The 14,701-nt window shown below is 47.4% G+C and overlaps 1 protein-coding gene across 2 annotated transcripts in view; it reads right to left on the bottom strand.

The window, feature by feature from the left end:
• LOC148443182 (proteinase-activated receptor 1-like) overlaps positions 1-7,971 on the bottom strand; it is a 194,629-nt gene extending 186,658 nt beyond the window's left edge. The window contains exons 1-3 of one of the 2 annotated variants that reach the window (XM_088463119.1): positions 7,933-7,971; positions 4,044-4,130; positions 1,489-1,542 (exon numbers count right to left, since the gene is read on the bottom strand). In XM_088463119.1, coding sequence (XP_088319245.1) covers positions 1,489-1,542; positions 4,044-4,080 — 91 coding nt within the window. In that variant the 5' untranslated portion in view covers positions 4,081-4,130; positions 7,933-7,971. Of the gene's footprint in view, positions 1-1,488; positions 1,543-4,043; positions 4,131-4,516; positions 4,562-7,932 lie in introns of those variants that run through there. The other variant, XM_088463118.1, reaches the window with a different exon arrangement.
• Positions 7,972-14,701: the final 6,730 nt, after the last annotated feature.

Raw genomic sequence — 14,701 nt, 5'->3', positions numbered from 1 at the left:
TCTCTCCTTTGTCTACTCTACATAATTATGGGAAATGTTCACTTTAATAATAAAATATCAGTTTATATACTGTGTGCATTGGTCAGTTCTTATGTCTCTTGTTAGTGTTATTCCCAGATTCGGTGCTGCAAAACCCTCCTTATACCATACTTACCATCTCTCTCTGATTGTGCCTTGCCCCCATTATGAAGTTTACTAACTGCTTTAGGGCTCATTTACATTTGGATGTAAGGAAATTGTATGACACGCCCCTCAGATGTATGACACGCCCCTCAGATGTAGAAGTACACGCCTCCCAGATGTAGAAGTACACGCCTCCCAGATGTATGACACGCCTCCCAGATGTATGACACGCCTCCCAGATGTATGACACGCCTCCCAGATGTAGCAGTACACGCCCACTTTACGCCGCGCTCATCGGTGCTGCTGTCACACTCTCCCTGACATGTATGTATAACTTATGCTGTATAACTAAAAGTAACAAGAATTATAATAAATTCATAATAATTATCTCCCCAATATACTGTAACATCTGTTCAGAATATATAAATTACCAGCTGAGCGTTACTTATACTGTACTCGCTTAATCTCACAAAATGGCCAGGAGACTCTCAGATCTCGGGGAGGCAGAGCAGGGCACCCCCCCAAACTCTGCCCACTTCCCCAGTGACGCGTGGCAGACATGGTGATGTTACTCTGAGCGTATGGCGCCATCGTGGCTCCTTCCGCTGATTCTTGATTTTGTGCAGAGGGGGACAAGGACATGACGCAAATTGCGCCCCCACGCCGCCTGAGCGTACCACATGGATTACCCCAGGATATCATGGCGGAAAGGATAAATAATAGGCAGTTAAGTGTCTTAGGGGGTAGAGTGAGGAGCTGCCATATTTGCCAACCTGTACACATGCATAGAGCTGATCATCTACTGGACGTAGCGCTCTGCTGCCACCTAAATAATTATTGCTGCATGCGTGGGATTGCTCACTTAGGGGTCTAGTTACTAAGCAGTGTTAGGAGACAGTGTGAAAAGTAATAAGGTGCCAGCCAATCAGCTCCCAACTGTCATCTCACAGGCTGTGTTTGAAAAATGACAGGTGGGAGCTGATTGGCTGGCACCTTATCACTTTTCACTCTGTCTCCTAACACTGCTTAGTAAAAAGACCCCTTAGTGTCAGTGACGTCCATGTGCAGAAGTGATCTCCACGCACATCTCCCTGAACGCTACGCTCTGTCCCTACCAGTGGTGGCTCCAGTGGGGGGTGGGGCTGCAGCGCAGTTAAAAATTCAAATAGGGGAGGAGTCACACCAACTGCCACCCCAAACATCGCCGGCTGGGACTCTCTGGCAGTTGGTGTGGTTCCTCTATTTGAATTTTGGACTGTGCTGCAGCCCCCCCTCTCTGGAGCCGCTAATGGTCCCTACCCAATAAATCGCAGCATATACTATGGATGAACAGAAGAAGATGAGTGATAAGGAAAATGTAATTACCCTCACTGATGACATCAAGGAAATAATCCTCCATATAATCTTCTGTTATGTACACTGAATAAAGGAAAAATATACATTAGCATATGCATATTACACATACTATACAGCAATCACACACACTGCACATACTATACAGCAATCACACACACTGCACATTACACATACTATACAGCAATCACACACACTGCACATTACACATACTATACAGCAATCACACACACTGCACATTACACATACTATACAGCAACCACACACTGCACATTACACATACTATACAGCAACCACACACTGCACATTACACATACTATACAGCAATCTCACACACTGCACATTACACATACTATACAGCAATCTCACACACTGCACATTACACATACTATACAGCAATCACACACACTGCACATTACACGTACTATACAGCAATCACACACTGCACATACTATACAGCAATCACACACTGCACATTACACATACTATACAGCAATCTCACACACTGCACATTACACATACTATACAGCAATCACACACACTGCACATTACACGTACTATACAGCAATCACACACTGCACATTACACATACTATACAGCAATCACACGCTGCACATTACACATACTATACAGCAATCACACACACTGCACATCACACACACTGCACATTACACATACTATACAGCAATCACACACACTGCACATTACACATACTATACAGCAATCACACACTGCACATTACACATACTATACAGCAATCTCACACACACACACTGCACAGCAATCACACACCGCACATTATACATACTATACAGCAATCACACACACTGCACATTACACATACTATACAGCAATCACACACTGCACATTACACATACTATACAGCAATCACACACACTGCACATCACACACACTGCACATTACACATACTATACAGCAATCACACACACTGCACATTACACATACTATACAGCAATCACACACTGCACATTACACATACTATACAGCAATCACACACACTGCACATTACACATACTATACAGCAATCACACGCTGCACATTACACATACTATACAGCAATCACACACACTGCACATCACACACACTGCACATTACACATACTATACAGCAATCACACACACTGCACATTACACATACTATACAGCAATCACACACTGCACATTACACATACTATACAGCAATCTCACACACACACTGCACAGCAATCACACACCGCACATTATACATACTATACAGCAATCACACACACTGCACATTACACATACTATACAGCAATCACACACTGCACATTACACATACTATACAGCAATCACACACACTGCACATCACACACACTGCACATTACACATACTATACAGCAATCACACACTGCACATTACACATACTATACAGCAATCTCACACACACACTGCACAGCAATCACACACCGCACATTATACATACTATACAGCAATCACACACACTGCACATTACACATACTATACAGCAATCACACACTGCCAGGGCTATAAGAGCATGGGGTGTATAAATGGTTAAGCAGGTTCCATCATTAGGACAAGTGACTGGTTCTATGTTACAAATCTGCCACATACATGTAACATGAGGACTTTGCAGACGTGTTGATGAGATATAATGATCAAATAAATGGATCTCTTATATTTGGTGCATAGGGAGCAGCTTAGATTCACCAAACAAAACCTCACCAAGTTTAAACACAAAACACACAACAGTAAATCATGGGGCTCATATGCTGGGCGCTCTATACACAATGAATGAATGGAAACAAACACACCGCCACCGGGTAGTACCCTCGCTATCAGTGAATGTACTACCTGGTGCCAGCGGCGCTGTGTTTGTTTTAATGTGTAGTGCCGTGGACCGCACTGACCTAGACAGTGCCCCCCTCCCCCGCCACCTGGTCAGTGCCCAACTCAGCCCGCCCTAGTTACGACAGTGGCGTCCCTGCCCGCGGTGACACCCGGTGCGAGGAGGGCTTCAGTTCGCGCAACAAAGCCATACATTGATAAAAGGGGGTGTGGCCACATGGGCAGGGCGTGGCCTCACATGTAGGGGGCGGGCCTTGCAGTCCGAACCCCCATTGTTATCACTCCGTGGAGTCCCGGAGGTGCGGATTGCCCCCGGGAACCACTCCTTGTGCAGTGCCGGCTCCCTCTCTGTATCAGGAGCCGAGTGCTGCCCATAATGCCACAGTGCAGCACCCAGCTCCTGTCACTGAGGGGGAGTCTGCACTGTCATGTCACCCCTCAGCGAGTGACACCTGGGTACGGCCCGCACACCCCTTGTGACGGTACTCAGTTACACCACTGTGCGCTCTCACAGGACACGTTCTGCACAGATTCCCGATAATGGCAAATCTACGTCCTCTATAGAGTCAGGCCCTCTGTGCTGCTGTGAGCATTCTGATAATCTGTATGGCTACAGCATTGTGAATATAAAGTATAAGCAGATGAAGACTAATAAGTTATAGGAGTTCTGAGCCTTGTCTAATGCACGAGTATAGAAAATACAGCAGAAAAGACCCTTACCTGAGTGATTCCTCATAGGGGTCTCTCTCACACTCATATGTCCCAGATCACTGCTGACATCCAGGTAATAATCCTCAATATTCCCACCTGGTACATACAGAAAACATGGATTAACATATTACATCACCACACAATGAGGACAATAATGTTATTGCTACGAATACATGGCTAGGACTACAAGCTGTGTATGTATGTATACATATTGTGACACAGTCAGGTTAGGGGGTCCCTCTCCTGGGTAGAGGACTCCTTCCTTTCACACACAGCAGCTGGGAAACAGTACGCCAGACTGGATGCAAGTACAAGCTGGTCGGCGCCAGTCTTTATTGTACAATGTCAGAAATAACATAAAGAAACCATAAACACAAATCCTAGCCCTGTCGGGGCACTAACTTCACAGGTGGTTCCCTCACTACCAGAACCTGGCAGGGCCTAATGCCCTCACCAGCAACAAAGCACAGCACAGTACTCACAGATAGGTTTTCAAGTGTCTCTGAGCAAACTCCCTGCCTGCTCTCCCAGGTGAGACAATCAGCCCTCAACACACTAGGCTTATATTGGCCACTCTCAGGTGGGAACCTTAACAAGCCTGTTACACTGCAGACTCTCTCCTGGGGATTTTAAACACATAGGACAGGAATCTGGGATAAATGTCCCTGTCACAGACCACTTTACCAGTGATCCTATCACATATCCCCCCCCTTTGTTTCGACCTATGGGGCGGAACAACTGAAGCCCCCAAACAATGAACGCATGACAACGCGTCTGCTTTAGACAACAGGCCCCCTGGCCTGTGTTCCACTGAAAATTTAAAAGTTTTTAACGCCAAGAACCATCTCGTAATTCTCGCATTACTGTCCTTATTTTCGGACATCCACTTCAAAGGGGCATGGTCAGTGATCAATTTGAACTTTCTACCAACCAAGTAGTACCTGAGAGCCTCTAATGCCCACTTTATGGCCAACGCCTCCTTCTCCATTGTGGCACCGGGTAGGCATCGAATTTTGAAACACTGTTCAACTTTCGGAAGTCCTTGCAGAAACGCACACTCCCGTCGGGCTTTGGAATTAACACAATGGGACTTCACCATTCACTATGTGATACTTCAATAACCCCTAACTCTAGCATATTTTTAAATTTCTTTCGACACCGATTCTCTTGGTGCTTCTGGTAACCTATAGGGCTTTAGATTAACTTTAACCCCTGGGTCAGTGATTATGTCATGTTTAACGACCGAGGTTTTCCCAGGTACGTCAGAGAACAGCACCCTATTTCTGACCAGAAACTCCTTGACCCCTCGTTGTTGAATTGCCGACAGGGTTTTTGCCACTGTCACTTTGGGAACTAAGGGCCCTGGACTTACTGGAGGGGCTCGGACGGTCGACAGTACCGTTCTATCTTTCCAGGGTTTTAACAGAGTTATATGGTATATCGGTTCCGGCTTTCTTTTCCCCGGCTGGTAAACTTTGTAATTGACCTGTCCCACTCTTTCTAAGATTTCAAAGGGCCCTTGCCATTTAGCCAAAAGTTTATTTTCCACAGTGGGAACCCACACTAACACTCTGTCCCCGGGAGCAAAGCTGCATAACCGAGCATTGCGGTTGTATACCCTCTGCTGTGCCTGTTGAGCCTGTTCCACAACATCTTCCCCCTTCTTAGTCACCTGATATAACAAATCCTGACACATTGCCATGTGGGGATAGGACAAAGGACTATCAGGGTCTACGGGTTTACCATCAACTACTTTTACATTCTCCCTGGCTTTTACCAAAGCAGGGTCATTCAACTGCTCCACGGCAAAGACCTCTCTTCTGACCTCTAAATCAGGCAGACGATCAACTGGCCCACAACACGTCCCACCTCAATGGGAGGCACATCAGCTGGCGGGCCACCGTCACACTCCGCATTCTCTAGTTCGCCAATCATAGTAGAAAAAGGGAGTTCCTCTGACTCAGAAGAAACTCCCTCCTCCACTACATCGACAACCTTCTCAAATGGACCGGGGTTGTTCACTTCTGGAAGTTGTGGGAAAGCAGTTTTGTTCCAGAAGTGAGCAAAGTCTCTCCCCAATATTGCATCGTACACCAGACCATACACCAAACCCACAGAAACTATAGCAGAGCCACATGGTGTCTCGATGTTCACCTCGGCAGTAACATAATATCGAGTATCCCCATGTATGCAGGTCATACCAACAGTTTTCCCTGTATGCCTCAAGGGGTTCACCAGCTCAGCTTTTATAAGTGTCACCAAGCTACCAGAGTCTAACAGTGCCTCTACTCGGTTGCCATCTACAGTGAGTACACACATGTGCTTATCAGTCTCAGCCTGCCGGTCAGCCGTACAGGCTGTCTGTGCAAAGAAAGACCCCCTGCGGTAGACATGAGCAGTATCACATTGCATAGGTTCAGTTGTAAGTGCACAATTAGCGGCAATATGGCCGAAGCCACCACATCGGAAACACTGAGTCATATTAATGTTTAGTAGTTTACGGGGAAAGAACCTTCCTGGCCTGAACTAAGGTTCCTGAACTAAGGTTCTACACCCTTAGTCTTAGGTACATTCCACCGCCCAGCACCCTTCTCCCCTGGAACAGTCTTGCCAGTGTCTGTGGGAGTTCGCCGGTGCGCCATCAGGGCTCGGTGGGGCATACTCATCAGCTCCTCAGCCGCCACGTACCTCTCCACCAGCTCGACCAACTGGTCCGCGGACTTAGGGTCTGCATGGCTCACCCACTTGCGCAGAGTCACAGGTAATGATCGCAGGTACCGGTCCATCACGACCCTTTCCACGATCTGTGGTCCCATCAGCGTCTCGGCTGTAGCCATTTTGAGGACAGATGGACGAGGTCATGCATCTGTGAGTGTGGAGGCTTGTCCATATGGAACTCCCAGCGGTGGACCCGTTGGGCACGAACAAAGGAGGTGACTCCCAAGCGAGTTAGGATCTCCTGTTTTAGTTTTTTATAGTCCTTGGCATCAGCCAGGCATAAGTCGAAATAGGCCTTTTGTGGCTCCCCAGAAAAAAAAAAGGTGCCACCAGACTTGCCCACTGCTCCTTGGGTCAACTCTCCCTTTCAGCCGTTCTTTCAAATGCGGCGAGATAGGCCTCCACATCATCGCCCGAAGTCATCGTTTGGAGGAAGTGACTGGCTCGTATGGAGTGAGTGGTGGTGGGAGGACCAGTAGTAACATCTCTGGGCTGGGCGACCAAGTGCTGTACCACCTCTTTTATGGCCTGGCTGTTTTCCGCTAAGGCCTGGCGGGTTTCCTCGATGGCGACCTGTTGTTACCTCTGGGCTGTCTCCAAGGCCAACAGTTGCACCCTGGTGGATTCCTGCTGAGCTCTGGTAGATTCCTGCTGAAGTTTGTTTGTCTCCAGCTGAGCTGCTGTAGCTTGGAGCAAGGCCTTAATAATGTCCTCCATTTTGGCCTTGGGTGTAGGTTGGAAGCTGAACCTTGCCTCTCTGAGCATTGGCTGACGCCTCCTCTATGGGACTCCAAGGACACAGTGTTATTTCCACACTCACAAATTGGGTGTCTGTCCCTTTAATTTTTAAATGGAAAGTTTTCCTCTTGCTGCAACTTCAGTGTGTGGGTGCCCGCATTCTCCACCATATTGTGACACAGTCAGGTTAGGGGGACCCTCTCCTGGGTAGAGGACTCCTTCCTTACACACACAGAGGCTGGGAAACAGTACGCCAGACTGGATTCAAGTACAGCTGGTCGGCGCCAGTCTTTATTGTACAATGTCAGAAATAACATAAAGAAAACATAAACACAAATCCTAGACCTGTCGGGGCACTAACTTCACAGGTAGTTCCCTCACTACCAGAACCTGGCAAGGCCTAATGTCCTCACCAGCAACAAAGGTACAGCACAACACTCACAGTTAGGTTTTTCCAGTGTCTCTGAGCAAACTCCCTGCCTGCTCTCCCAGGTGAGACACTCAGCCCTCAACACACTAGGCTTATATTGGCCACTCTCAGGTGGGAACCTTAACAAGCCTGTTACACTGCAGACTCTCTCCTGGGGATTTTAAACACATAGGACAGGAATCTGGGATAAATGTCCCTGTCACAGACCACTTTACCAGTGATCCTATCACAATATATACTGTGGGTATATATATATATATATATATATATATATATATGTATATGTATATATATATATTAGGGGTGTGCACCGGCCACTTTTCGTGTTTTGTGTTTTGGTTTTGGATCTGGATCTTTCTTCGTGTTTTGGATCTGGATTGGTTTTGCCAAAACCACCCTTCGGTGTTTTGGGTTCTGGGTTTTGTGTTTTGGATCTGTATTTTTTTTAAAAAAAGCATAAAAACAGCTAAAATCACAGAATGTGTTGATTTTTCTGCTCCTATGCTATTATTAACCTCAATAACCTTAATTTCCACTCATTTCCAGTCTATTCTGAACACCTCACACCTCACAATAGTGTTTTTATGTCCAAAAGGTTGCACCGAGGTAGATGGATGACTATGCTAAGCGACACGAGTGGGCGGCACAAACACGTGACCCATCTAGGCGTGATACTGCAGTGGCAGACAGGATGGCAGTTTGAAAAACTAGGCCCCAAACAGTACATAATTCAAAGAAAAATAAGAGGTGCAAGATGGAATTGTCCTTGGGCCCTCCCACCCACCCTTATGTTGTATAAACAGGACATGCACACTTTAACAAACCAATCATTTCAGCGCCAGGGTCTGCCACACGACTGTGGCTGAAATGATTGGTTCGTTTGGGCCCCCACAAAACAAGCTGGCAATTAATCTGTCCCTGCACAAACTGGCTCTACGGAGGCAAGATGTCGTCCTCATCCTCATCCACCGATTCCTCACCCTCTTCAGTGTTGTGTACATCCTCATCCTCACAGAGTATTAACTCGTCCCCGCTGGAATCCACAACCACAGGTCCCTCTGTACGTTCTGGAGGCTGGTCTCCCTGGAAGAGTTGATAATTCATTTTTATGAACATCATCTTCTCCACATTTTGTGGAAGCAACCTCCTACGCCTTTCGCTGACAAGGTTCCCGGCTGCACTAAACACTCTTTCGGAGTACACACTGGAGGGGGGGCAACTCAGGTAAAATAGAGCCAATTTGTACAGGGGCCTCCAAATTGTCTCTTTTTCCTGCCAGTACAGGTACGGACTGTCTGACATGCCTACTTGGATGCTGTCACCGATGTAATCCTCCACCATTCTGTCAATGGTGACAGTATCATATGCAGTGACAGTAGACATGTCAGAAATTGTTGCCAGGTCCTTCAGTCCGGACCAGATGTCCAAACTTGGTCCTGATGCCCTGCATCACCGCCAGCAGGTTGCTTAGGATACCTAAGTTTATTCCTGGCAGCCCCAGTTGCAGGAGAAAATGAAGAAGGAGCTGTTGACGTGTCACGTTCCGCTTCAGCTGACAGTGTTTTCACTAGCAGGTCTTTGCACCTCTGCAGGCTTGTGTCGGCCGGAAAGAGAGACACTACATAGGCTTTAAACCTAGGATCGAGCACGGTGGCCAAAATGTAGTGGTCTGATTTCAACAGATTGACCACCCTGGAATCCTGGCAAAGCGAAAGAAGGGCTTCATCCACAAGTCCCACATGCCGAGCAGAATCGCTCTGTCTTAGCTCCTCCTTCACTTTCTCCAGCTGCTTCTGCAAAAGCCTGATGAGGGGAATGACCTGACTCAAGCTGGCAGTGTCTGAACTGACTTCACGTGTGGCAAGTTCGAAGGGCTGGAGAACCTTGCACAATACGGAAATCATTCTCCACTGTACTTGAGTCAGGTGCACACCCCCTCCTTTGAATGGCCTTTTGCTGCTCCTCCATCCTCTGAAGCATATAGAGGGTTGAGTTCCACCGCGTCACAACCTCTTGCTTCAGATGATGGCGGGGCAGGTTCAAGAGTGTTTGCTGGCGCTCCAGTCTTCGGCACGCAGTCGTTGGATGGCGAAAGTGGCCGGAAATTTTTCGGGCCACCCAAAGCGTCTCCTGCACGTCCCTGTCACTTTTCAGAAAATTCTGCACCTCCAGGTTTATTGTGTGAGCAAAACATGGGACGTGCTGGAATTTGCCCAGATGTAATGCCCGCACAATATTGGTGGTGTTGTCAGATATCACAAATCCCCAGGAGAGTCTAAGTGGGGTAAGCCACTGGGCGATGATTTCCCTCAGTTTCTCTAAGAGGTTGTCGGCGGTGTGTCTCTTATTGAAACCGGTGATACACAGCGTAGCCTGCCTTGGAACGAGCTGGCGTTTCTGAGATGCTGCTACTGGTGACGCTGCTGCTGTTGCTGCGTAAGGTGATACATCTACCCAGTGGGCTGTCACAGTCATATAGTCCTTAGTCTGCCCTGTTCCACTTGTCCACATGTCCGTGGTTAAGTGGACATTGGGTACAATGGCATTTTTCAGGACACTGAGGACACTTTTGTTGACGTTTCTGTACAGTCTCGGTATCGCCTGCCTAGTGAGTGGAATCTAGATGGCATTTGGAACCGGGGACACACTAACTCCATCAATTGTCTAAATCCCACTGCACTAAAGGCGGATACCGGACGCACGTCTAACACCAACATAGCAGTCAAGGCCTCAGTTATACGTTTTGCTTCAGGATGACTGCTGTCGTACTTAAAGGACTGTTGGAGGGTCAATTGTTTAGTAAAAGTAGTGGTGTTCCTACTTCCTCTCTGAGATGATGAATGACTCCCAGCAGCAGCACCAGCAGCAGCAGGAGGCGTAGCAATGCAGGATCCTCCAGAAGAATCCCGGATAGGAGAGTCAGTCATGCCAGTGACATGGCCTGCAGGACTACTTCCGATCCTGACTAAGGAGGAAATTGATGAGGAGGGAGTTGACGGTGTGGTTTGCAGGCGCTTGGATACAACAGGACAACGGGATTTAGGTGTCCCTGGACTGCTTACGGTCTTAGCCAAAGTTTCTGAACTTGACAGTAACTTATTATGAACGCGCTGCAGGTGCCGTATAAGGGAGGATGTTCCTAGGTGGTTAACGTCCCTACCCCTACTTATTCCACGTTTACATATGGTACATATGGCAAGACAGTTGTTGTCCGGATTTGGATAGAAATATTGCCAGACCAAAGAGGTGGAATGTTTGGTCTTCTGCCCAGGCATGACCGTGATGGGCTTTTTCATCCAACGGACAACAACTGTCTCCCCAGGAGCCTGATTTAAACAAACCACATCACCATGAGAATCCTCCTCGCCAACTTCCTCCTCAGTGCCAGCTACACCAGTATCCTCATCCTGTTGTACTTCAACAGTGACATCTTCAATTTGCATATCAGCAAGTGGACTGTGGGTGCTCCTTTCAGCACTTGCAGGGGGCGTGCAAATGGTGGAAAGAGCCACCTCTTCCCGTCCAGTGCTGGGAAGGTCAGGCATCGCAACCGCCACCACACTTGGACTCTCCTTGGGGATTTGTGATATCTTCTTAGAACGCACAGTTCTTTGCTGTGCTTTTGCCAGCTTAACTCGTTTGATTTTTTTAGCGGGAGGAGGGCTTCCATCGTCATGTGAAGCTGAACCACTAGTCATGAACATACTAGGGATCGACCTTAGCCGTTCCTTGCCACTCCGTGTCGTAAATGGCATATTGGCAAGTTTACGTTTCTCTTCAGCTGATTTAAATGTCTTTTTCAAGGTCATTTTCCTGAACTTTGCCATTTGGGATTGTATGTGCCCTCTACTATGACATTGGGCATCGGCCTTGGCAGACGACGTTGATGGCATGTTATCGTCTATGTCATGACTAGTGGGAGCAGCTTCAGCACTAGGAGGAAGTGGTTCTTGATCTTTCTCTATTTTATTTTTATCGGAGAAAGTTTGGTCCTCCATTTATGTTATATCGATTTGATATATACGTGCGGCTAAGGCGCACACAAACACAGAAAATATTTTTTTATTTTTGCTGGAGAGTAGTGCACTTTGAGGGTTACACCACCCTTTAAGAAATGAGCCAGCCGGCCCTTTACTTATGGGACACAGGCGCACGCTTGGCGCTGCTCCTTTGTTGATGCACGTGCGGCTACTGCGCACACAATTCACAAACACAGAAAAAATATTTTGTTATTTGGTTTGGAGTGTACTTTGGGGGTTACAGCACCCTTTAACGGTCAAGCCAGCCAGCCCTTTACTTATGACACAGGCGCACGCTTGGCACTACTTTGTTGATGCACGTGCGGCTACTGCGCACACAATTCACAAACACAGAAAATATTTTTTTATTTGGTTTGGACTGGAGTGTACTTTGGGAGTTACAGCACCCTTTAACGGTCAAGCCAGCCGGCCCTTTACTTATGACACAGGCGCACACTTGGCACTACTTTGTTGATGCACGTGCGGCTACTACGCACACAATTCACAAACACAGAAAATATTTTGTTATTTGGTTTGGAGTGTACTTTGGGGGTTACAGCACCCTTTAACGGTCAAGCCAGCCGGCCCTTTACTTATGACACAGGCGCACGCTTGGCACTACTTTGTTGATGCACGTGCGGCTACTGCGCACACAATTCACAAACACAGAAAAAATATTTTGTTATTTGGTTTGGAGTGTACTTTGGGGGTTACAGCACCCTTTAATGGTCAAGCCAGCCGGCCCTTTACTTATGACACAGGCGCACGCTTGGCACTACTTTGTTGATGCACCTGCGGCTACTGCGCACACAATTCACAAACACAGAAAAAATATTTTGTTATTTGGTTTGGAGTGTACTTTGGGGGTTACAGCACCCTTTAACGGTCAAGCCAGCCGGCCCTTTACTTATGACACAGGCGCACGCTTGGCACTACTCTGTTGATGCACGTGCGGCTACTGCGCACACAATTCACAAACACAGAAAATATTTTTTTTTTGGGTTTGTACTGGAGTGTACTTTGGGGGTTACAGCACCCTTTAACGGTCAAGCCAGCCGGCCCTTTACTTATGACACAGGCGCACGCTTGGCACTACTTTGTTGATGCACGTGCGGCTACTGCGCACACAATTCACAAACACAGAAAATATTTTTTTATTTGGTTTGGAGTGTACTTTGGGGGTTACAGCACCCTTTAACGGTCAAGCCAGCCGGCCCTTTACTTATGACACAGGCGCACGCTTGGCACTACTATGTTGATGCACGTGCGGCTACTGCGCACACAATTCACAAACACAGAAAATATTTTTTTATTTGGTTTGGACTGGAGTGTACTTTGGGGGGTACAGCACCCTTTAACGGTCAAGCCAGCCGGCCCTTTACTTATGACACAGGCGCACGCTTGGCACTACTTTGTTGATGCACGTGCGGCTACTACGCACACAATTCACAAACACAGAAAATATTTTTTTATTTGGTTTGGAGTGTACTTTGGGGGTTACAGCACCCTTTAACGGTCAAGCCAGCCGGCCCTTTACTTATGACACAGGCGCACGCTTGGCACTACTTTGTTGATGCACGTGCGGCTACTGCGCACACAATTCACAAACACAGAAAAAATATTTTGTTATTTGGTTTGGAGTGTACTTTGGGGGTTACAGCACCCTTTAACGGTTAAGCCAGCCGGCCCTTTACTTATGACACAGGTGCACGCTTGGCACTACTCTGTTGATGCACGTGCGGCTACTGCGCACACAATTCACAAACACAGAAAATATTTTTTTTGGGGGTTTGGACTGGAGTGTACTTTGGGGGTTACAGCACCCTTTAACGGTCAAGCCAGCCGGCCCTTTACTTATGACACAGGCGCACGCTTGGCACTACTTTGTTGATGCACATGCGGCTACTGCGCACACAATTCACAAACACAGAAAAAATATTATTTTTTTAGCACTTGGGGGGAGCACCCCTGATGGACAGAGCACCCCCTGGACAACACTACAGCACCCCTTTAGGACTGGGACACTGCACAGGACTTTGGAGTGGACACAGTCTCTATGGAGAACTGACTGCACAACACAGTCCACCCAGCCCCTATGGACTTTGAAGTAGTGGACACAGCCCCTATTAACAACAGCAGCACAGCACAACACAGCCAGCCCCTATGGACTTTGAAGTAGTGGACAACAGCAGCACAGCACAGCACAGCACAACACAACACTACTCTGCACTACACTACACAGCCCAGCCAGCCCTAACTCCCACCCTCCCTCTTCACTGTCCACAGCCGAGTGAGAAAATGGCGCCGACGCAGGTACCTTATATAGGATCCAAAACCCGCGAGACCCGGAAGGCGGGTGATGACGTTTTGCCTCGATTTCAGATCCGAGTCAGGCGGGAAAAGTCGAGCCTGACTCGGATCAGCCTCGGATAGGGGGGGCTCGGGGGGGGTTCGGATTTCAGAAATCCGAACCCACTCACCCCTAATATATATATAAACACAGTATACATAAAATAAAAGCAGGGGCGTCACTTGAAGTAAAATATTCCTTTCGGGTTTCAGTCTATTTTCTTAAACATGTTACTCCAAGTGCTGCTTGCCGCTGCTTGTATTGTATTATATTCCCTTTTTAAGGCACCAGCAAGTTGTTTGTATGTAGGGGAGTGCAGAGCCTGTGTGGTATATATATATATATATATATATATATATAGTCAACCATGATCCGGCACTCAATGGTACAAATATATACTTCACCGGGTGCC

This window comes from Taudactylus pleione, unplaced genomic scaffold (genome assembly GCF_031769625.1).
Source record: "Taudactylus pleione unplaced genomic scaffold, aTauple2 ptg001315l, whole genome shotgun sequence".
In the NCBI taxonomy this organism is placed as follows: Eukaryota; Metazoa; Chordata; class Amphibia; order Anura; family Myobatrachidae; genus Taudactylus; species Taudactylus pleione.
This window is presented reverse-complemented; position numbering and strand designations above follow the sequence as displayed.